Consider the following 23,736-nt stretch of genomic DNA (forward strand, 5'->3'; position numbering starts at 1 on the left):
TTACGGCCGCCTCTGTGCATACACAGAACATCAGGATGGATTCTACAGGTGACCTCTGTACTTTGCCCAGATGCATTGGTTAAGTAAGGGTATGAAGGTAAATGCAGGGGATCACTGCAGTTATGCAATTCTCGCATGGGCCAACTTCGCAGGAAAAAGGACAAAGAAAATATGTTTCTCCAAAGGTAGAAATTGCAATTAGACTACATTTTGCAGGGAATGTGCAGGGCTACATTTAAGTGTCTTCTTTTTCCTGCTGCTGACCTGCTGCCCTACTTTGAACAAGATGAAACATTGCTATGATTTCAGGATCACTGGAAATAGTTGAATAGTATTGGATTCAAACACACAGAATACTGGAGAGACTCCAGCAGGACTGGCTGCATCTGTGAAGGGAAAAACAGTTAATGTTTTGAGTTTCAGAATAACACTCCTTCAGATCTGAAAGGGAGTAGGGTCCAGACATGGGGCAGGACAACAGCAAGTCAGGGTGCGATCATGGCCTGAGTATTGAGAATCAATTTGCTAATAATGATAAATTCAGTGAAAACCTCAATAACAGAAACAGCAAATCAATAACATGAATGATTAATTGATGCATCCATTTTTTGAGAATGTGAAGTAGCAAAGAATGAATTTTTTTGTTAACAGGATTCTTTTTGCATTCTTTCAAAATGAAACTATTTGATCACAAGCAGAAGGGTAGTAATTCTATCTGGAAACAAATCATGTGACAAATTGTTGGCTGCAAGGAAACAGCTGTTCGGAGATAATGGGAACTGCAGACGCTGGAGAATCCGAGATAACAAAGTGTGGGTCTGGATGAACACAGCAGGCCAAGCAGCATCTTAGGAGCACAAAAGCTGACGTTTCAGGCCTAGACCCTTCATCAGAAAAGCATCACCTTTTCTGATGAAGGGTCTAGGCCCGAAACATCAGCTTTTGTGCTCCTAAGATGCTGCTTGGCCTGCTGTGTTCATCCAGCCCCACACTTTGTTAAAGAACTGTTCAGGCTGTGCTTGTTCTGTTGCAACCTACTGCTCAGTTTCCCCTTAGATTCCGATCTTCGTACTTGACTTTATTTAAATCAAATCTTGTTTCAAATCCAAAATAAAACCACGTTTGTAATTGAAAGTGCAATCTGCAAAATATCTCTGCAAATGCAATTGTAAAGGTTTAAGTGAATAAGTATGTGGAGTTACTTTGACAAATTATAATAATATGCCATGGTGGCGTTCACTTCTCCAGGAAGCTTCATTTAACAGCCGAATGAAGGCATTACTAAGTCAATGCTGCCGATCTGCTTGAAAAGTAAATGAAAACTGAGAAAGCAATGACATGTGCCTCACACCAGCACTACAGTTTGTCACGTCTTGGGTTCATACCCAAATTAGAGGATTTATTGATTGTCAACTGTAAAGGTACTCACATTTTGAAAGCCCTGAATTATAACTTGATCACGGGCCACTTCTATAAACCCACAGTAAAGTGTTATTTGCTATACATTAACTGATTGCTCAATTAGTCGACCAACGTCAAACTGAGTTCTGTTTACCAGGGCAAGTTAGCTCAACTGAGCCTGCATTATGAAGACTTTATTAGAATTGGCCTTCACCTCCCTGGCCTCAAGATCACTTCTAATCACATTGTTGCTGAAAAGTATAGGATAACATTTGGCAGCAGTGCCAGAATTACGGGGTTTATCTGTGATGCTATTAACCTGAAACCTTTATATAGTCATTTGCAAGTTAGTATGCAAATAATTAATAATTAACCCCTGCTGTGGCACATTGAACTGTGGACAATGTGTGGGAAATCCAACGTATTTTGTTTTCTACTTCTAATAGACAGAAAATGACATAGTTTCAACCCAGTGCATAGACAGAACAGAAGGAGGCCATTCAACCTCTCATGCCTATTCCACCATTTTATGAGATCAAGGCGAATCATCATTGTAATTCCACCTACTTGCTTGACTGGCAAAAAGATCTCACTTAGAATTAATAATTCAGCTCGCATCTACGTTTCTATGTTGTGAATATTGGTTTCCACAGTTGTTGGCAAGTAGGTGTATCTTGGTGAACATGCAAGAGCCCAATTGATCAATTTTATCTCTCGGGCAGCAAGCAATAAACATTGATCATGAACAAGACTTGGCAGGATATCCACTCCCTGCCACTCCCCACTCTCACAAGACTACAACTGCTAAGACACATTAATAAAACCATTGCAGCGGGTCACGTGGATTAATTTAGCAAAAGAATAGATTACGATGTGCCCATCTTGAGTTGATGTTTTAGTACAAATAAATCACAAACTAAATCACTGTGATAGCTGATCTTTGTGAATTCTTGTACCTGTCATGATGAAACCAAGGTCTTCCTTCAACAATGAGAGTAGACATTTATTGAGACTGGGTTCATTATTTCTTCTGTGTTCTAATATATATGATTAATATATGATGTGGTTAACAGGTAGAGTAAGATAGATCCCTTCAAAATACCCCATGGGAGAGAGTTCCTACTTCCACCAACTTTTTAAAAATGTGTTTTATGACTTTCTTTGGCATGACCCAGCTTTGATTCAGGTAACGGTCCCTTGTTCATGGCACCCCCATCTGTGGAGGAGGTTTCTTTCTATCTGTCATGCAATGTCCTTTAAAAATCACAATCAATTCACACCAAAACGTTTTATGCTTAAAACCAAATAAGCCTGACCTCTGTAACAAATGTAAAATACTGAAGATGCTGTAAATCGGAAACAAAATGAAGAAAATCATGGGAAGTACTCAGCAGTTCTGGCAGCATCTGTGGAGAAAGAAATGTGTGGACGATATGTTTAGGGGAAATTTGGATGACAAAGCCATGGACAGCTGCCATCTGACAGAGAAAGTAAGAGATAAGACTAGAGTAAAACTGAAACCTGCAAAGAAAAATGAAGCAAGATAGAGGCAAAGATTATGAAAGATATCAATGCATTTAATAATCATCTAGGCTTAACTCTGTTCCCCTCTCCACAGACACTGACTGATCTGCTGAATATGTTCAACATTATCTGCTTGCATTTCAGATTTCCATCCTCCCTAGTGTTGCACAATCCTTTTTATTGTGACTCTCTTTAAACAAATTTAATGGTTTTAAGAGAGGTCAGGCTCCACTATGTCACTAATTAACTGCTGTGGTGATTAAGACAGTCTTTCTTAATTAATTCTGGATGAAATTTAACAAAACAAAAAAAAATGTCCAGGACAGAGGTTCCGCAGTTGGAATCCAAAGACAAGGGCTGCATTGATCTAACCACATAAGACTGTAACAGATCATTGCTCCAACATAAAATAATTCTGCGAAAGCGACAGCTGGAGTTTTTCTAAAATCAGACGAATTGAAATATATCAGTCTCTGGAACTATTCACCTCAAGCCCCCAAATATTTTCAACATGTCGTTACACTGGAGCATACCTAGTCCAGGCGAACCTGGATTTGGAGCTAAGTTAGATATTCCTTCTGCTCACAGTCCTGTTGCTAAATACAGTGTTGTCTAACATTAGGGACATTGAAGAAGATATTTCCTCCTCTGTTCTCAGGATGTGAGTACCAAGTTAATCAGCAGTGCTCTATTCAGATAATTGAGTACTTCATAGAAGAATCATAGAATCCCCACACAGTGTGGAAACAAGCCATATGGCCCAACAAATCCACACCACCCCTCAGAAGACCATCCCATCCAGAACCATCCCTCAATGCTTTCCCTGGAACTCTGCGTTTCCCATGGTTAATACACCTAACCTACACTTTGGGACGGCACGGTGGCTCAGTGGTTAGCACTGCAGCCTCACAACACCAGGGACCCGGGTTCGATTCCAGCCTCGGGCAACTGTCTGGGTGGAGTTTGCACATTCTCCCGGTATCTGTGCGGGTTTCCTCCCAAGGTCCAAAGATGTGCAGGCTAGGTGAATCGGCTATGCTAAATTGCCTGTAGTGTTCAGGGATGTGTGGGTTGTTGGGGGGTGGGTCTGGGTGGGATGCTCCAGGGGGCAGTGTGGACTTATTGAGCTGAAGGATCTGTTTTCACACTGTAGGGAATCTAATCTAAATCCCTGAACACTTCCGACAATTCAGCATGGCCAACTGACCTAGCCTCTACATCTTTGGACTGTGGGAAGAAGCCAGAGCACCTGGCAGAAACCCACACAGACACAGGGAGAACGTGCCAACTCCACACAGATAGTCACCTGAGGGTAGAATCAAACCTGAGACCCTGGCGCTGTGAGGCAGCAGTGCTAACCACTAAACCACTGTCCTGCTATTTGAGAAGATGGAAAAGAAAATATTCTCATTGCTGTTAACTGGATTTACAACACAATTAAATTCAGTAGTTAGCTGCATGCCTGTCATGTTGAGTGAGAATCGAGGATCATAACATTTTGGATACTGAATATGACACCCTTGACAAACAGTTTGAAAGATGTATACTTCCTAATAACAACTCATAGCTCACAGAGATTGCTCACTTCATAATCAGCTAATTAAAATATTTATGCTGCATTTACAGATCGAGGTCTGGTAGGGTAGAGAGAAGGGGGTTGTGAGGGGGGCATGCACAGATTCTGAAAGTGTGAGTGCAAGGATTACTGAGCAACTTATAGCTCCAACCCCAATATCAAGTCACTGGGTCATTAGCAGCACTGAGCGGACATGGCTGGGCACTCGGAAAGGACAGTTGTTGGCTGTGCTCCCCCTGCCCCCAAAGACTGATAGCCCAGAACAAGGGGTATTTTCAAGAGATCCATCTCACTCTACTTGCTAACCACCTCATTTATTAATCTTACTTATTAAAAGACAGAAGAAGGAATGAACTCAGCTTCATATGAATGTTTAATCTCATTGTTGAAGGAAGACCTTGAACTTATTGTGAGAGACAAGTAAAAGAAGACATTTAAATGTAGCCCTGCACATTCCCTGCAAAATGTGGTCTAATTGCAATGTCCACCTTTGGAGAAACATATTTTCTTTGTCTTTTTTATGCTAAGTTGGCCCATGGGAGAATTGCATAACTGCAGTGATCCCCTGCATTTACCTTCATACCCTTATTTTCCCAGTGCATCTGGGCACAGCACAGAGGTCACCTGCAGAATCCATCCTGATGTACTGTGCACACACAGAGGCGGCCGTAACAGTTTGGCCTGCACACCAGCACAAAATAATATAGTTTTGTGACAGTGATGGACGTCCCCATCATGACAGCATCACAGGGTCAAGCAGTCAATGGAACACTGCAGTGTCTGGGGTCTCCTCTGGGAGACAGGAAGTTGCGCTTTGTTGAATGTCAGTCGTGGGAGAAAATCTGATGCATTTAGCTTTGTCAACGACAGCAGAAGAAAATAACTAAAATTATCAGTGAGCTATTCCGTTGGATGTGGGGAAAGGGCCTGGGACAAAATAGATGCACTACATCACAATTTTCTGAAGAACCAGAAGCACATTTGACTTTTGACCTCCAGTTGAGCCAAGATCTCCAACATCTGAGGCTTTTTGTTTCATTTTGTTAAACACTTTGTTGGTCACTTATGTAAGAACCAGCAGATAGATTTGGCAAAAGTAACAATGAAGATACTGGTTTCAAACAATTTGATTCTAGTTGTACAATTATTTTAATCTACTGAATTTTGGAATGTGCATGTTCAGTGTTTGGGGTTTTTGGAAGATTACATTCTTTTGTCAATAAAGATGCGTCAAGGATTCTTATCTGAAACATTATCTGAGAATGTGAATGAGAGAAGGAAGTATCTTTGTGGCAATCATCTCAGTTTAAGTCTTTAATATAGCTACGAGTGAAGCATTCTGTTTATTATACAATCACAGTTGGTTATAATTACAGTATCACCTGCACATAATTTCAGTTATTTTCAGAAAGCTCCTTGTTCCTCTGTAAAAATATTCAACCTTCGCTGGGACTTCTCCATCTCCCATTTGGTACTTTGTCCATTCTTATTTGCAGTAAGTATCAGGCCCGGACTTTGCCAATCCTGTCCTCATGCACTTTTCCTCAGAAGTAATCAATCTGTCTTCAATTGTCCAGAAGGCTAATGGAATGTTCGTTTTCAAATTGAGAGTCCTGGAGTACAAGAATGGAGAGGTTTTGCTGCAGTTATGCAAGCACTGATTAGACCCCACTTGGAGTACTGTGAGTGGATCTGGGCATCACAGCTTAGACAGGTCATACTGGCCTTGGAGAGAGAATAATATAAGTTTACAAGAATGATACAGTGCTTGGATTTCAGTGGTTGTTATGGAATTATACAAATTAAGCCTGTTTTCCCTAGAACTTCGAAGGTCAAGGGGTGATCTGGTCAAAGTCTTGAAGATATTAACTCTAAAAGACAGGGTAGTTAAAGATAAACTGTTTCCATTGGTTGGAGATTCTAGAACTAGCAAGATGTTTTGAGAATTAGGGCCAGACCATCAGGAGAGACATGAGGAAACACTTTTACACTCTTACGGTGATAGATGTTTGGAACACTCTTCCACAAATGGCAGTGAATGCTGAATTAGTTGTTAAATGTGAATCTGTGATAGTTTTTTTTGTTGTTAAACAAAAGTATTAAGGGATATGTGCCAAAAGAGGCTATATGGAATTAGACCATAATCTCACTGAGTAGTGGAACAGACTCAAGGGGCTGAATGGCCTACTCCTGTTCCTTTGTTCCTGTGACACACCAAGGTTAATTATGGTGCAGCAGTGTCTGCAGCCTCTTTTTCTGTTTCTCTTTTGATGATCTGGGATCAAAGCTAGCACACCCTTTGATTCCAATTGGTAGATACACCAATTAGTGACACCACCCACTGATCTCATGCAACAGTTTTTGCTCCTGCATGGTGCGTTATGTTACCTGTTTGGTTCTAACTGCTATTATTTGAACCGTTTCATTGTAGCTCAATCTAATAAACTGAAGCATGAATCCAAATCAATAATTTGTAAATAGGTTTTTTTCTCATTCTTTGGAGCTGCTTGTAGAGACAAGGCCATTAAGTCTTATCATAAAAGCTTTAGTGAATAGCAAACTAGCTCACGGATGAATTAAGTATATTTTTGAAAATGAATCATATTACTATTCTCAGGGTGATGTTTCCTTGGACTTTGGAAACTAATGTTAGATTTGTTGTTAGATTTAGATTTTATTGTTACGTTTACTCAAGTACGGAAATACAGGCTTGTGATCCCAGATACAATTCTGGGGTTGTGAAGGGAGGAGTGATCCTATCCTTACACAATATGTACATGTGCGTGGTTCCCAGCCAGAATCCTAACTGTTATTCCCACCCCAACCCACTTAGAACAATTGTAGACCCCCGTGATCACCTTGTTTGAAATTAGCACAGATTTTGTTTGTGTACTTTAACAACTTTCTTCTTTAAGCAACAACAAAAACAGAAATTGCTGGAGAAACTCAGCAAGTCTGGCACCATACGTGGAAGGAAAGGGTGAGGGGAGAAACAAATTAAAAATATTATATATGAATGCACGAAACATAAGAAATAAGGTGAATGAGCTTGAGGCTCAGTTGGAAATTGGCAAGTACGATGTTGTGGGGATAACTGAGACGTGTCTTCAAGTGGACAGGGCCTGGGAAATGAATATTCAAGGTTATACGTGCTATCGAAAGGACAGACTGATGGGCAGAGGGGGTGGGGTGGTGAGGAATGATATTCAGTCCCTTGCGAGGGGAGACATAGAATCAGGAGATGTAGAGTCAGTATGGATAGAGCTGAGAAATTCCAAGGGTAGAAAGACCCTAATGGGAGTTATCTACAGGCCCCCAAACAGTAGTCAGGATGTAGGTTGCAAGTTGAATCAAGAGTTGAAATTGACCTGTCACTACAGTTGTTATGGGAGATTTCAACATGCGGGGTGACTGGGAGAATCAGGATGGTACTGGACCCCAAGAAAGGGAAACGGAGATGGATTCTTAGAACAGCTTGTACTGGAGCCTACCAGGAAGGAGGCAATTCTGGATCTGGTGTTGTGCAACGAACTGGATTCGCTCAGGGACCTCAAAGTAAAGGAGCCATTAGGAGGTAGTGACCATAATATGATAGGTTTTAATCTGCAGTTTGAGAGGGAGAAGGGAGAATCGGAAGTGTCAGTATTGCAGTTGAATAAAGGGAACTATGGAGCCTTGAGGGAGGAGCTGGCCAAAGCTCAGTGGTACAATACCCTAGCAGGGATGGCAGTGGAACAACAATGGCAGGTATTTCTGGATATAATACAGAAGGTGCAGGATCAGTTCATTCCAAAGAGGAAGAAAGATCCTAAGGGGAGGCGGGGGCGGCCGTGGCTGATGAGGGAAGTTAAGGACTGTATAAAAATAAAAGAAAAGAAGTATAACATAGCAAAGATGAGTGGGAAGCCAGAGGACTGGGAACCTTTTAAAGAGCAACAGCGGATAACTAAAAAGGCAATACACAGAGAAAAAATGAGGTATGAAGGAAAACTGGCCAAAAGTATAAAGGAGGACAGTAAAAACTTTTTTAGGTATGTGAAAAGGAAAAAAAAATGGTTAAGACTAAAATTAGGCCCTTGAAGTCAGAAATGGGTGAATTTATTACAGGGAACAAGGAAATGGCAGAAGAGTTGAATAGGTACTTTGGATCTGTCTTCACCAGGGAAGACACAAGCAATCTCCCAGATGCAGTAGTGGCTGAAGGACCTAGGGCAATGGATGATCTGAAGGGAATTTATGTTAGGCAGGAAATGGTGTTGGATAGATTGTTAGGTCTGAAGGCTAATAAGTCCCCAGGACCTGATGGTCTGCACCCCAGGGCACTTAAGGAGGCAGGCTGTAGAAATCGTGGATGCATTGGTAATCATTTTCCAATGTTCTATAGATTCAGGATCAGTTCCTGTAGATTGGAAGGTGTCTAATGTTGTCCCACTTTTCAAGAAAAGATGGAGAGGACATTATAGACTGGTTAGCCTGATGTCAGTGGTGGGAAAGATGCTGGAATCAATTATAAAAGATTAAATTACGACTCATTTGGATAGCAGTAACAGGATAGGTCAGAGTCAGCATGGATTTACGAAGGGGAAATCGTGCTTGACTAATCTTCTGGAATTTCTTGAGGATGTATCTATGAAGATGGACAAGGAAGAACCAGTGGATGTAGTGTACCTGGACTTTCAGAGAGCCTTTGATAAAGTCCCGCATAGGAGATTGGTGAGCAAAATTAGGGCACATGGTATTGGGGGCAAAGTACTGATTGGATTGAAAATTGGCTGGCTGACAGGAAGCAAAGAGTAGTGATAAACGGGTCCCTTTCGGAATGGCAGGCGGTGACCAGTGGGGTACCACAAGGTTTGGTGTTGGGACTGCAGCTGTTTACAATATATATTAATGATAGAGACGAAGGCATTAAAAGTAATATTAGCAAATTTGCTGATGATACAGAGCTGGGTGGCAGTGTGAAATGTGAGGAGGATTTTATGAGAATACAGGGTGACTTGGACAGGCTAGGTGAGTGGACGGTTGCATGGCAGATGCAATTTAATGTGGATAAATGTGTGGTTATCCACTTTAGTGGCAAGAACAGGAAGGCAGATTACTATCTCAATGGAGTCAAGTTAGGTAAAGGGGAAGTACAACGAGATCTAGGTGTTCTTGTACATTAGTTAATGAAAGCAAGCATGCAGGTACAGCAGGCAGTGAAGGAAGCTAATAGCATGCTGGCCTTCATAACAAGAGGAATTGAGCACAGGAGCAAAGAGGTCCTTCTGCAGCTGTACAGGGTCCTGATGAGACCGCACCTGGAGTATTGTGTGTGGTTTTGGTCTCCAAATTTGAGAAAGGACATTCTGGCTATTGAGGGAGTGCAGCGTAGGTTCACAAGGTCAATTCCCGGAATGGTGGGCCTATCATATGTTGAAAGATTGGAGCGACTGGGCTTGTATCCACTTGAGTTTAGAAGGATGAGAGGGGATATGATTGAGACGTATAAGATTATTAAGGGATTGGACTCTCTGGAGGCAGGAAGCATGTTTCTGCTGATGGGTGAGTCCAGAACCAGAGGACACAGTTTAAAAATAAGGCATAGGCAATTTAGAACAGAGTTGAGGAAAAACTTCTTCACCCAGAGAGTGGTGGATATATGGAATGCTCTGCCCCAGAAGGCAGTGGAGGCCAAGTCTCTGGATACTTTCAAGAAAGAGATGGATAGAGCTCTTAAAGATAGTGGAATCAAGGGTTATGGGGATAAGGCAGGAACAGGATTGTGGATGATCAGCCATGATCATAATGAATGGTGGTGCTGGCTCGAAGGGCTGAATAGCCTACTCCAGCACCTTTTGTCTATTGTCTAAAGCACAGTTAATGTTTTGGGTCTGGTGACCCTTCTTCAGAACCGATTGTAGTTAGGAAAAGGTTGGTACATGTGCTGAAGATTGGACAGGGGGAGGGTGGATGAGTAAATGTTAGGTGGAGATGGAGACCAGAGAGACAGAACAGCAGTTGGGCAGACAAAGAAATGGGTGAAAGTCAGCTGGGAGAATTAAGAGCTGCTAATGGGCACCATTAGTAGCTGACAATGGGTTGAGTTGTGGTAGCAGCTCATGTGACATGGTCTGGTATGTGGAGATTGAAGTAAGGACATGAGAGAAGGTGCTCAAGCTCTAAAATTGTCAAACTTGATATTGGATCCAGAAGGCAGTCGAGATCCCAAGCGGAAAATAAGGTGCTGATTTCCTACCTTTCATTTCCCACCTTCCTCTGCAATTGCAACGGAAGAAGCCGTGGGAGTATTGGGAATGGAGGAAGAGTGGACCACGGTGTCCTGGAGGGAATGGTCCCTGCGGAAGGCCAACAAGGGAGGGGGCACGTATATATGTCTGGTAGTGGCACCCTGCTGGAGGTCGTGGAAATGGCAGATAATGATCCTTTGAATATGGAGGCTGGTGCAGTGGGAGGTAAGAACCAGGGAGATCCTATCACTGTTGTGGGAGAGAAGAGAAGGATTGTGGGCCGAAGTGCAGGAGTCCTGCTTTAACCAACCCAACCACTGAGAGGAGCTGGAGGGTCAGGCAGAACCCCTCAGTGCACATGCAACCACTCAGGAGAACTAAAGCCAATCTCAATTGATGTTGTCACTGTAAATTTCTGCCTTTACTTCAAAGGAGTGGCATTTCATCTAGCTCTAAAGGAAAATTAAAGGGGCCAGTATAGAGACTGCAGCAATCAAGAGCATTTATATGGGGTCAGCATCTCCAGTAAGATGTATTAGCCTCATGGCTATATGGATCATCCCAGACAGGTGTCATGGTCCCCACAATGAAGTTGGACAAATTTCCTGTGAGGATGTATTTCCTGTGAGGATGTAGCAGACAATTTGCCAGCTGTGCCCTACTGCTCTGCCAGTCTAGCCAGAGTACCTTTCTCACTGGTCTAGATCAGAGTGCCCTGCTCGAAATGTCTCATAAGCCCCACATCCTACCAAATTTCTCCATAGCTGGGAATCTGAAACATCTGTCTGTGACCCTGGAATGTGACAGGAACTCCCCCAGAGCCAGGAACAGCTCCTGCATGAGTGAATTTTAATGGAGATTCTTCATGGGCCTTCCAGTAAGACAGCAGCTCTGTCTTTTGTGTGGGTGGAGTAAAGAAGCTGAGGAAAACATCTGGATTGGACATTTATCGAAATAATTAAAAGACTAGCATCTTCATATATATTTTTACTCTCTGCCTCTTTCACTTCAGTGTGACGTGTAAAAGCGACAAACCTTTGGGCATCACATTTACATGGGGAATAGATTAATGATTGGATGAAATAGGAAATTAATCTGTTTTAGGAACCAATAAAGAAGCCAATTAACTAAAAAGGAAAGAACAAAACCATTTAGTTACGATTTATGTGCCAGTGGGGATTGAGCAAGCAGCAGAGCCTATGTAATTAAGTTGCTTCATGTAAAGCTGCCAATCTGTTGATATCAGAGCCTTGGGGCATTTTACTACATTAAATGCTATATAAATGCAAGTTGTTTTTGAAGCATGATCCATATGTTTACTTCACCTTCAGCCTGCGATACATTGTCTCCTCTGCAATACTTTAAGAATTTTTAAAAAGACATTGAGTATATCAGTACAGGATCTGAACTGGAACGTGAACATATCAAGGACATGCAAGTGGGAACAAAAATATTTGTAGGAAGGTGAAGCAACAAAAGTTTGGCGCAGTTATACAGAGAGAATGGCTGAAAGCCAAACAGGACAAGAATTAGAGAAGAGGGAAACAGGAGAGATGGAGTTCTTTGTGTTTCCAGATAACATGTAACAAATTATTAAATTTAATACAATACATTAATGCCACTGGCATCAGGTATTGTAGTAATCACCCCAACCTTGAACAATGTTGCAAACAATTGTGCATATAACATCATTGGGGGCCAGTTCCAATCGTTTTTTGAACTGTTGTCTTTCATTCCCTTTAAATTTATCCTTACCTTGCCTAAACTTTAACGAGGGAATTTTGTTTGTATTCCTGGGAAATGGATGTCAATGGCTGGGCCAGTATTTATTACCCATTCCTAATTTACCTTGAGAACATGGCGGTGAGCTGCTTACTTGAATAATTGCAGCCCATTTAGTGTAGATAAACCTGCAGTAATATCGGGGGAGGCAATGTTTTGACCTCACGCCATTGTAGGATTGGTGATATATTTCCAAGTCTAGATGGTGAAAAGTTTGGAGGGAAGCTTGCAGTTAGCAGTAGAGCCATGTATTTGCTGCCCCATGACCTTCAGATGGTCATGGTCATGCGTTTAGAGGATTTGTATAAGGAGTTTTCATGAATTTCGGCAAGGAAACCTAATAATGAGGTGTCAGCCTTGTGCAACTACAAAACAGGATCACTAGGGTGCTTAACAGCACAGGCATGAACGTAATTCTACAATCCACAGATCAGATCTAACCTGCCTAGTCCTGCCACATTCAGGTGTAATTGGTAGTGGGCAATTAAACAGCTCACTGGAAGAGGAGGATCCTCACAAATATCCTCATCCTCAATGACGTGGAGTCCAGAACATCAGTGCAAAAGATAAGGCTGAAGCATTCACAGCAATCTTCAGCAAGATGTGCTCAGTGGATGATTAATCTCGGCCTCCTCCAATGGGTCCCAGCATCACAGATGTTCCTGTTCAGCCAATTTGATTCACTCCATGTGACAGAGAAATGGCTAGAGGCACTGGATACTGCAAAGGCAATAGTACTAAAAACCTGTGCTCCAGAACTTGCTGCTCTCCTAGGCAAGCTGTTCCAGTAACTGGCAACACTTCAACACTGGCATCTGCCTGACAATATGGAAAATTGCCCAGGTATGTCCTATACACAAAAAGCAGGACAAGTCGAACACAAACAAATACTGCACCATTAGTCTACTGTTATCATCAGTAAAGTGATGGAAGGTGTCATCAACAGCGCTATCAAGCAGAACATGCTCAACAACAACCTGCTCAGTGACGCCCAGTTTAGGTTCCACCAGGGCCACTTAGCTTCTGCCCTCATCACAACCTTAATTCAAACGTGGACAAAAGAGCTGAACTCCAGAGGTAACTGCAGAGGGACAGCAACTGCATTTGACATCAAGGCTGCATTTGCCTGAATGTGGCATCAAGGAGCCCTAGCAAAACTAGAGTCAATTAGAAATGCAACAAGATCTGGACAATATCCAGATGTGGGCTGACAAGTGGCAAGTAACATTTTCACCACCCAGATGCCAGGCAATGACCATCGCCAAAAAGAGAGATTCTAAATAAAAACCAAAAAATGAGGAAGGGTCACCAGACCCGAAATGTTAACTCTGATCACAGATGCTGCCAGATCTGCTGAGCTTTCCCAGCAACTTCTGTTTTTGTTTGAGAAGAGAGAATCTGACTTTGACATTCAATGGTATTACCATAACTGAATCTTCTATTATCAAAACAGCACTGTAGAAATTCACGAAAGGTCAGTAGACAGCATCTTCCAAATCCACGACAGTACCATCTAAGAAGGAAAAAGGCTACAAATACATGAAACACCATCACTGTGCCCCTCTCCAAGCAACTCACCATCCAGACTTGGAAATATATCACCGTTCCTGAGGTGTCACTGGTCAAATCCTGGAACTACTTTTCTAAAGGCACTGTGGGTCTACCTAGACCAAATACACTGCAGCAATTCAAGAAGATGGATGACCATTATCTTCTCAAGGGATGGGCAATAAATGCTGGCCCAGCCATCAATGACCACATGTCACAAGTGAATCTTGTACTAGACAGCTTCGCTAGGGGTATGGCAAGTTGTGGAGCACAAGTCTTCAGTATTAGAATGCTTTCAGAGCCCATATTCTTTGCAGTATTCAATGCCTCGAAGTCTGGCTGAGGATTGATACAAATGCTCCAGCCTTGTCTTTTTCACTGGCACTCCCAAAGTGCTGTTTGTCGTCCTGGTTCTTATTCCAGTGGCAGCCCTTCATTGTGAGTAGATACACTGAGTGTCTGTCCTACTGGTGAGGACACTGCATCTGAGCCTAAAAGTATCTTCACTGTATCCCCACCACAATGTACAGTTAGCAGCAGGAACCATGGCTGACTACCTGCTCACTGCCTCAGCCCGGAGTCACTAATCCCAGTTAACGTGCTGCTTCACCATCCGTCTGACACCAGCCAGAATTCAGTGCAGACTGAGAATGAACCTGGAACTTCTCTTCTCTGAATGGCTGTTCAATACTGGAGATACTGTTATTTTCAAAGGATGTTGAAAATCACCTCCTACACTGAAAGGTAACCTGCCTCTTTCCTGTGCAGATTTTTTTCTCATTATATCATGACCACTATCTCTCCAGAGTTGTCACAAACTTATTACTTCTGCCTCTTCCAACCAATAAAGTTCACTCCTCACGATTAGTTTAATAAACAGTATTTCAGACACAGAAGTTAAAGATCACATCGTATTACATGAATTAATATAGCACTTCATTTTAACTATCGGAAACAATCTAAATAGACTCATACAGGCCAGCAAGAGGCTATTAGGCCCATAATTCTTGGGTTGGCTGTTTGATTGAGCTTGAATATGGTTAATTTATAAGTTGCATTCCCTGTTCTTTTATCATAGCCATACAAATCTGACCTTTTTAAGCTTTTATCTAATTTGCTTTCACAAGTTACTGACAATGCTTCCTTCATTCTTTCATGAAGTGAATTCCAGCTCAGACAACAGACAACAGACAATAGGTGCTGGAGTAGGCTGTTCGGCCCTTCGAGCCAGCGCCACCATTCATTATGATCATGGCTGATCATCCACAATCAGTATCGTGTTCTTGCCTTATCCCCATAACCCTTGATTCCACTATCTTTAAGAGCTCTATCTATCTCTTTCTTGAAAGTATCCAGAGATTTGGCCTCCACTGCCTTCTGGGGCAACATATTGCAGTAAAAAAAATCATTGCATTGTGCCTCAGTGGTTAGCACTGCCATTTCACAGCACTATGGACGCAGGTTTGATTCCACCACCCCGGGAACAGCCTATGTGGGTTTCCTCTGGGTGCTCAGGTGTCCTCCAGGTGCTCTGGTTTTCTCGCACAGTCCAAAGATGTGTGGGTTAGTTGCATTGGTCATGGGAAAAGCAGGGTTACAGGGAGAGGCCAGGAGTCTGAGAGTGTGTGAGTGGGATGCTCTTTGGAAGGTTGGTGTGGCCTCGATGGGTTGAATGGCCTGCTTCCACATTGTAGGGATTCTATGATTCTAATCTATGTTTCCACAAGTTCAATTGTCAATTATCTTAAATCTATATTTTCTGGTGATCCACTGTCCTACTTACCTTGTAAATGAGGGACAAGTCCTTCCTTAATAGACCCATCATATGAAAACAACCTGCAATTTTCCATTGATTTACATTAATAGTGGAACGTCATAAATGATGTGTCTGTGGTTGCCTACCATTTGCTTCCCAGTGGGATTGCAGAATCAACTCCACAAGGAATTGCTTTGAAGTGCAGTTGCTGTGTTTCGTTGACGAACAAAGCACTCACAGCAATGAGCTACAAATGGCTAATAGCTGTCAATTTGTTTTTTTTATCGTGTTGATATAGGCAAGAATGTTGGCTAATGGCATCAGTAAAATTCCTTACTTTCCTTCATGTAATGCCAGGGAATCTTTCACATCCACCTGCACAGGTTTAACATCTCATTTGAAGGCGGAATCTTTGCCAAAGCAGTATTATCCCAGTTATGTGAGTCACAGTATGTTCTTAAGCTCTGAAGTAGTTTGAATAATTACCCTTCATCTCGGACGCATGAGAAATGCCAATCGCCAACTCTGAGAGAGGAGGCAAGAATTTTTTTTCAAACAAAAATATAATCAAATAACAGATCCTATAAACCTACCAACAAAACATGAAAATGCTGGAAACACTCAGCCAGTCTATCATGTTGATGTGAAGAGCATTCAAATTATTATTTTGAGGATGGACCATTCATCTAAACTGATCAGATACATTCAGATTGCAAACACTAATGTACCTGTTGTCCATATAGATGCTGACAGAGCTGCTGTGTGTTTCCAAAATTTTCATTTTTGTTTTGTAAAAGAATGTCAGGAGGCTGACAGGAAGTGGTATGTCTGATTCAGTGTTTTGATGCTGGCTGATCCAGCTTTTCCACCCTCCAACAAGCTCCCTCCCACAATCATCAGGCCAAACTTAATTTGCCGCTTCTGGTTTTTGTACACATGAAAATGATGTTTGTGCGCATTAAAATTGTGTAAAATTTGCCATTGCACACTCAGACTGAATACATTAATACACCAGAGACAATTCCAGTAGGGAATGATAATCAAACAAAGACTTGGTCCTGGTCCATCTGAAACAGCAGGAAGTAACTAACCTGTTTGAATGTTCTAAGCTAGATTTTTCCAGTCCTTACCATTGTTCTTTTGGGGTATTTACTGTTGGATAAAAGGCATAGACATGCAATTCTCTTTGTTACCTACTCCTGGCACTGTAACCAGGCAAGTGACACAGCTCTACATGTCGCCTATCAGAATGACATGTGACAGTATCGCAATGCCACATATTAACTATTCCCTGCAGAGAGCTGCAGCTTCAGTCATTGAGTCATAGAGTCCGACAGAACAGAGACAGGCCCTTCAGCCCAAACTGGTCCATGCCGACCAAAATGACCATCCACATTAAATGCATTTCCCTGCACTTGGCCCATATGATTCTAAACCTTTCCTATCCATATACTAGCCCAATGCCTTTTAAATGTTGTTAATGTACCCTCCTCAACCACACCTTCTGGCAACTCATTCCATATGTTTACCATCCTCTGTGTAAAAAAGTTGCCCCTCAGATTCCCATGTATTCTTGCCCCTCTTACCGTAAACTGATGCTGTCTAGTCTTCAATACCAAACTGAGTGCATTCACCCTGCCCATTGCCTCTTACGATGTTATACACTTCTGTAACATTCCCCCCTCAGTCTCCTATGCTCTAAGGAAAAATGTCCTGGCTTGTCCAACCTCTCCCTAATACTCAGTCCCTTTAGTCCTCGGAACAACTTTGAAAATTTCTTCTGCACTCTTTCCAGTTTAATAACATCCTTCCTATAGCAAGGTGACCAAAACTGAACACAATACTCCAAGTACAGTCTCACCAATGTCCTTTACAACTGCAACATAACTTCTCAACTTTTATACTCAATGCTGTGACTGATGAAAGCCATAGCGCTTAAAGCCTTCTTCACTTCCCTGTCTACCTGTGACTCCGCTGTCAGAGAACTGTGCACCTGCACTCCAAGGTCCCTCTGCTCGCCCTACCATTCACCATGGAATTCCTACCTTGATTTGATTTTCCACAATGCAACACCTCACACTTATCTATATTAAACTCCATTTGCCATTTCTTGGCCCACTTCCCCAAGTTCAAGATCCTGCTCCAACTTTTCATAACCTTCCTTACTGTCCATGATACAGGCTATTTTATTGTAATCTGCAAATTTACCCATCATGCCTTGTGTATTCTCATCCAAATCATTGATATAGATAACAAACAGCAATGGGTCCAGCACTGAGGCACACCATGAGTCACAGGCCTCCAGTTTGACAAGTATCCTACCACTGTTACCCTCTGCTTCCTACCATCAAGCCAATTGTGTATCCAATTTGCCAGCTGTCCCTGGATTCCATGTGATCTACCCTTCCAGAGCAGCCTACCATGTGGAACCTTATCAAAGGCCTTAATGAAATCCATATAGACTACGTCTACAGCCCTGGCCTCACCAACCTTCTTGGTCACTTCATCAAACAATTCTAACAAATTTGTGAGGCATGATTTCGCACACACAAAGCCATGCTGACTACTCCTAATCAACCCCTGTCTTTCCAAGTGCTAAAGCCAGACACGGTGATGTTGGGGAATTGAAGGGAAAACATTCAGAGGAAGCACAAAAGGGAATTTTTGAATATAGTATCCAGCCCAGTGGCACAGCTTGTATCCATCGTGTCTGTGACAAGTTTATGTATTGATTAGTATAATGTTTGGAATCATAGAGCACAGAAGAAGCCCATTCAATCCATCAAATCTGTCTCAGCCCCTTATCAGAGATTTCTAGTTACACCCATACCCCTGTTATTTTCCTGTAATCCTGCCCTGATCTTTAAGTATATATCCACTTCTCTTTGAAAATACACTATTAACTCCACTTCGAGCACTCTATCAGACAGTGCATTCCAGATCACAGCAATTTTGTGTAAGAAATATTTCTCCCACCCAGCTTAACGCATCCCTCAACACACAGATTGTTTTCTTGTTGCTTGATTTTATAAAACAGCAATCATTATATCTTGCTGGAAGGATGGACTATTCAACACCAGTCATGCTTTAAGAATCTCCCAGCATTGCATATTCAGTTTTTCCTTGACGGTCAGACTGAGGGAGTGCTGCACTGTTGGAAGTTCATTGATTAATGAAGCCCATCTGCTCTTTCAGGTGGAAGAGAAAGATCCCTAGCACAATTCAAGGAGAGCAAAATAACATTGACAGCTCTCCTGGTGGCTTGACAATATTTACCCCTGAGCTAATACCCCAAGAAATGACTGGTTATCTGTTTATGATCACTGTTGTTTCTGGGGCAAGCTATGTGCATTTTGGCTGCAGTATTTTGAACATTATAACAGTGTGTACATTTCAAAGCTATTTCATTGTTTATAAACTACAGTGATACATTCTAATCGCAATGGTGCTATATGAATGCAAACCTTTTTTCCCTTGTTCCAGTGGGAATTATTTGGGAAAGTGCATGGAAGTGATATTGAGATGGAGAAAAGGACGCTTTTCGCCAGGGACTGTTGTCATTGACAGCATAATTCCCTTTCTGTGCATTATCCTTTGCTTTCTCATTGCTGTGATGGATCTATTGATAAGATGGGATAAATAAAGAATACTAGGAGATAACATTTGGGTTAGAGTGAGGGAGACATTGGTGCTTTAGTTGCCTGGGTCTGCTCTGTTCCACAAACCTAATCATTTCCCAAAAGCTCTGCACCAGCTCCATGGCTTGTTCTCTATTGGAAGTCAGCTGTCCAAGCTCCAAAATGCCTCTTCCAGGACCAGCTTTTCATTGGCGTGATGTGAAATAGTCTCCTGTGCTAGGATTGAGAATTAGTTGAAGTTTAAAGTTTGTGGGATCTCTCCTGGGACTTACAGATGGCAGATGTAACAGATCCCCACCTGGGGAGTAGATAACTGATTTTGTCAGCTGCAGAGAGAGTGAACCTTTGGAAAAGGTGCAGGTAAAAGATTATTTCTACAGCTATTCATGTGAGGAAGTAAACATATGACTGTGTTTCCAGGGTACCTAGACCTGAAGAGGAATAGTAACATGCTATTAATCTTCCCTATGTTGGTCACAGAGCTGACATTCAGTACTAATACTTCTTCCTTGCATTTGGCTTGTGAGACAGTTTACTGAGATCCCCCCAGCACCATGGGCACCAGCAATACTTCCCTGTTTTGCTGCCAATCAGCCAGGAAAATCAGAAAGCCAGTCTTGAGGAAATTCTTTCCGTCCCCATCTAGTTAGTGCTCCAACTTGTGTTTGTGATCCTGCCCGATTTTCCTCTTGAATATAATGATTGAAAGTGCCATTAAATGTCACCCAGGTGCTCCGCAGTCAACTCAATGTTGCAGAAGTCTCACTGCCTTCCTGACCCTCCACCCTCTGGAATTTTACACCGTTCTTACACTTTAGAAGACTGCATTTTAAATTCTCTCCCTGCTCCCCCAGTGCAGGATTCCCACAAATACACAGATGATTTAGAATTGAGTTTGTGCTGATGTAGGTCAACAGATAGGATTCCCAAGCCTGGAAAAATCCCCAAGCCAGGTTGGATTCCCAGGCCAGCAGTACAGTCTTGGAGAAATGGCCAAGTGAAACTTCCGGGCTGTGGTTCCTTAGCTACATGGCCATTCCTTACCCATGATCCTATCAGAACAGACAGTGTCAGCAACTTTCCATCATGGGGAAGAATGGAACCTTGGTTGAACCTAGTGCTGTCTGACCCAACGTTCACATTTTCCGTTGTAAGACAGCAAGAGGAAACTCTGACTGATATTGACTTTCCATTTCTGGCCTGGAGGAAGACTTTAGGCTTGGGTGTAATCTCTGCCCAAAGTCCAATGACCTACATGAGAAATGACAACTTTGAGAGTTAGCAGAATGTAGATTATGACTGAGCTACCCACCATCAGGAAAAGAAGGGAGAGAATTGAGAGAGCATTACATGCTTTTAAAAAACATTGTAACAATCTTTTATTTTTGAAGTTTGCAGGAAGTGAATTCAATGATAAATAAAAGACTGAAGGACGCCATCTTCACTGACCAGTGGAGTGAGCTCTTCATGGACACACTTAGTCCCTTTGGTTATGTGCTGGTAAGTTGACAAGGATAGAAATCCTGGTGATTGTCTTTGGCTGTGAGCATCGTTTCCAGATTTGGCCTTTATTTCCCGTAGCTGAGAGCGAGCAGAGCATTAGAGTCAGCCAGTCTCCATTATTCACCAGCCAGAATGTGGCTAGGAACTCTGTTGAATTGAAGAGACCTGGTTTTTGAGAATTTCACTGAAGCTGGTAGATTGGGGGAGGGAGGAATCTTGAGAATAGCCTCACCATAAAAGTCAGCTGAAAATTCAGTTATTAGCATGGAAAATGAAACAAGCCATCAGAAGCTGAGAATAACTTTAGACTGGTCCCTGGAGAATGAAGTGTCCACTCCAGGGACAGAGGAAAGTATAATTGTGGAACAGAGTTTTACTTGTTTTAACAGTTAAATTAGGTAATTTTTCTGTAGTTTAATGTATAATTGGCTTCTGAAATAGTGTTTAGTCACTGTTGCTTTTAGTTGCGTCCACTTGGTAATACTGATGACCACTGTCTTGGGCTCCCACCATAAACTCCTTCCTCATGTCACTGATTCCATTATCCTCTTTACCTGGTCCCTTAAACTGAATCAGACTTTAGACAACCTCTGTGCCCCAATCAAAGCAAAGCTGAATTCTGACCCCCACATTCTCTCAATTCCCTAATGGTCTAACATCATCTGATTTCAGTTCTGCCTCTGGCTATCTGGTGAATAAACCCTCATCCATAACCTGTTCCCCATTTCACCTTCAGACACAAATTCTCATCTATCCAACCGCTGTCCTCCACCCTTTGTAAACGTCAGCTCAGACCCCACCCTCTGGACTCTTTCTGTGACTCTAGACTCTTAACAATCTCCTCCCTATCTCCCCACACCTCCCGCAGCTGCCTCGGCCCCACACTCTTGAATTCCTTCCTACACTCTTGCACTCCCCCAACTTACTCCCCTCCTTTAAGATCTTCCTTGAAAGCTACATTTTGCCAAACCTTCGGCCCCTCTTCCAAACATCCCAAACAATCATGACACAGTTTCCTTTTGTGTCCCAATTACTCCACTGTGAGGTGTGTTGGCAGATATTTCTGTGTTGGCTGAGCGATATTGCTGCTCTTGTAATATAGTATAGATGTAAGAGACAGTAACAATTTGTCTCCCTGCTCTAGGTAACCTCGGAGAGGATGCAGGGTCAGCTACTCCTAGTGTTTGCTAAGTACTATCTCCTCCCTAATCTCCAGGACATCCAAACCGACTGCACCAGAACTGGCCTGGGTGGATATTGGGTAGGCCTCAAAACTTTTACACACAACAATGCTGGATTTGAAAGAATTGCTTGAACCTTTCCTGTATCAAGTCAGAATCTGCATCAGCTAAATATGATCAGTCTGGTCAAAGATGGCATTGTCATAATTACTTGGCACAGTTATTGCCTGTGCCCCTGATTTATCCTGTCATATCTGGAAAACAGCTTCACTATGTCAGCCTGTCTTCAGTGCCTTGCCTAAATGATTATCCATCGTGTATGAGTCTAAACAGTCAGAGTGAGCAAATAGTTTCCCCCAGAGTCTTTCACAACCAACAAAAACAGTAGTTGCTGGAAAAGATCAGCAGGTCTGGCAGCATCTGTGAAGAAACAAATCAGAGTTAGCGTTTCGGGTCCGGTGACCCTTCCTCAGAACTCAGTCACCAGACCTGAAACGCTAACTCTGACTTTTTTTCTTCGTAGATGCTGCCAGACCTGCTGAGCTTTTCCAGCAACTTCTGTTTTTGTTCCTGATTTACAGCATCTGCAGTTCTTTCGGATTTTATTTAGTATCACAGCCAAGTTTGCCTTCTGCTGATAGGGGAAGAGATTTCAGGAAAATAATACAATCTGTCTGATTTCACCTTCTCGCTGACCCTATTGGTCCTGAGGCCAACTCCATCACCATCAAACAATTCACCACGGACTAGAAATTAAACCTCTCCTTGGATAACTCAGTCTGTGTTGATCAACTGAACTGGGAGGTATGGTCTGGAAAGTGGGATTTTAATACTAAATCTGAATCCATTATTAACTAGCATTCCAACGCAGGTTATTAGCTCATAAATGTATTCAGATTATATCAGTAAAGCAGAATATTGGGGATGCTGGAAATTCTGAAAAAAGAAAAGCTCAGCAGGTCAAGCAGCATCTGTGAATTGAGGGAAGTAAAGTTAACATTTCGGGTCTGAGACCTTTAATCAGAAAATTAGATTCATTTTATTATGTAGCGTGATTTTAACACAGATCCCTAATTATCACTGTGCCACCACTAGTTCTGAGAAAACAATCACAGCTCCCAATGAGAAAAAAAGTAAAAACAACAGTACAAAACACACACTCTCTTTCATTTTTGAAATCAGAAGTCACACGACACCATGTTATAGTCCAACAGATTTATTTAAAATCACAAGCTTTTGAAGCACTGGCCTTTGACAGGTGAAGTGATGAAAAGCATACAAGTGCAGAATATGTAGGCAGAGAGATCAAAGGGCAGAGAGTTCAAAAGATCACACAAAAGGTGTCAGTGGAGTGTCGAACATTAAGTCTCTGCAGGTGATCAAAAGTGTCAGATGGTGTGAGTAAAATGTCAACAGCTGAATAGTAAGTGAAGGGAATGATCTACAATCCAATTAAATGAGGCAGAGAGATAATTATAAAAAAAAAGTGGTGCTGGAGTCAAACCAAACAGCTTGATTAACATGCTGAGGGTCTAACCAAAGTAACAAATAATCTGAAACTGTGCAAACTAATTAAGGTGGAGAGATCAAAACATGT

At 42.2% G+C, this 23,736-nt stretch overlaps 1 protein-coding gene across 5 annotated transcripts in view; it reads left to right on the top strand.

Moving 5' to 3' along the window:
* inpp5jb (inositol polyphosphate-5-phosphatase Jb) overlaps positions 1 to 23,736 on the top strand; it is a 98,594-nt gene that overhangs the window by 35,396 nt on the left and 39,462 nt on the right. For all 5 annotated transcript variants that reach the window (XM_048556518.1, XM_048556522.1, XM_048556523.1 and 2 more), the window contains exons 4-5: positions 20,847 to 20,955; positions 22,103 to 22,219. In XM_048556518.1, the coding sequence (XP_048412475.1) occupies positions 20,847 to 20,955; positions 22,103 to 22,219 (226 nt within the window). The remainder of the gene's footprint in view (positions 1 to 20,846; positions 20,956 to 22,102; positions 22,220 to 23,736) is intronic.

Source organism: Stegostoma tigrinum, chromosome 26 (assembly GCF_030684315.1).
Source record: "Stegostoma tigrinum isolate sSteTig4 chromosome 26, sSteTig4.hap1, whole genome shotgun sequence".
Lineage (NCBI taxonomy): Eukaryota > Metazoa > Chordata > Chondrichthyes > Orectolobiformes > Stegostomatidae > Stegostoma > Stegostoma tigrinum.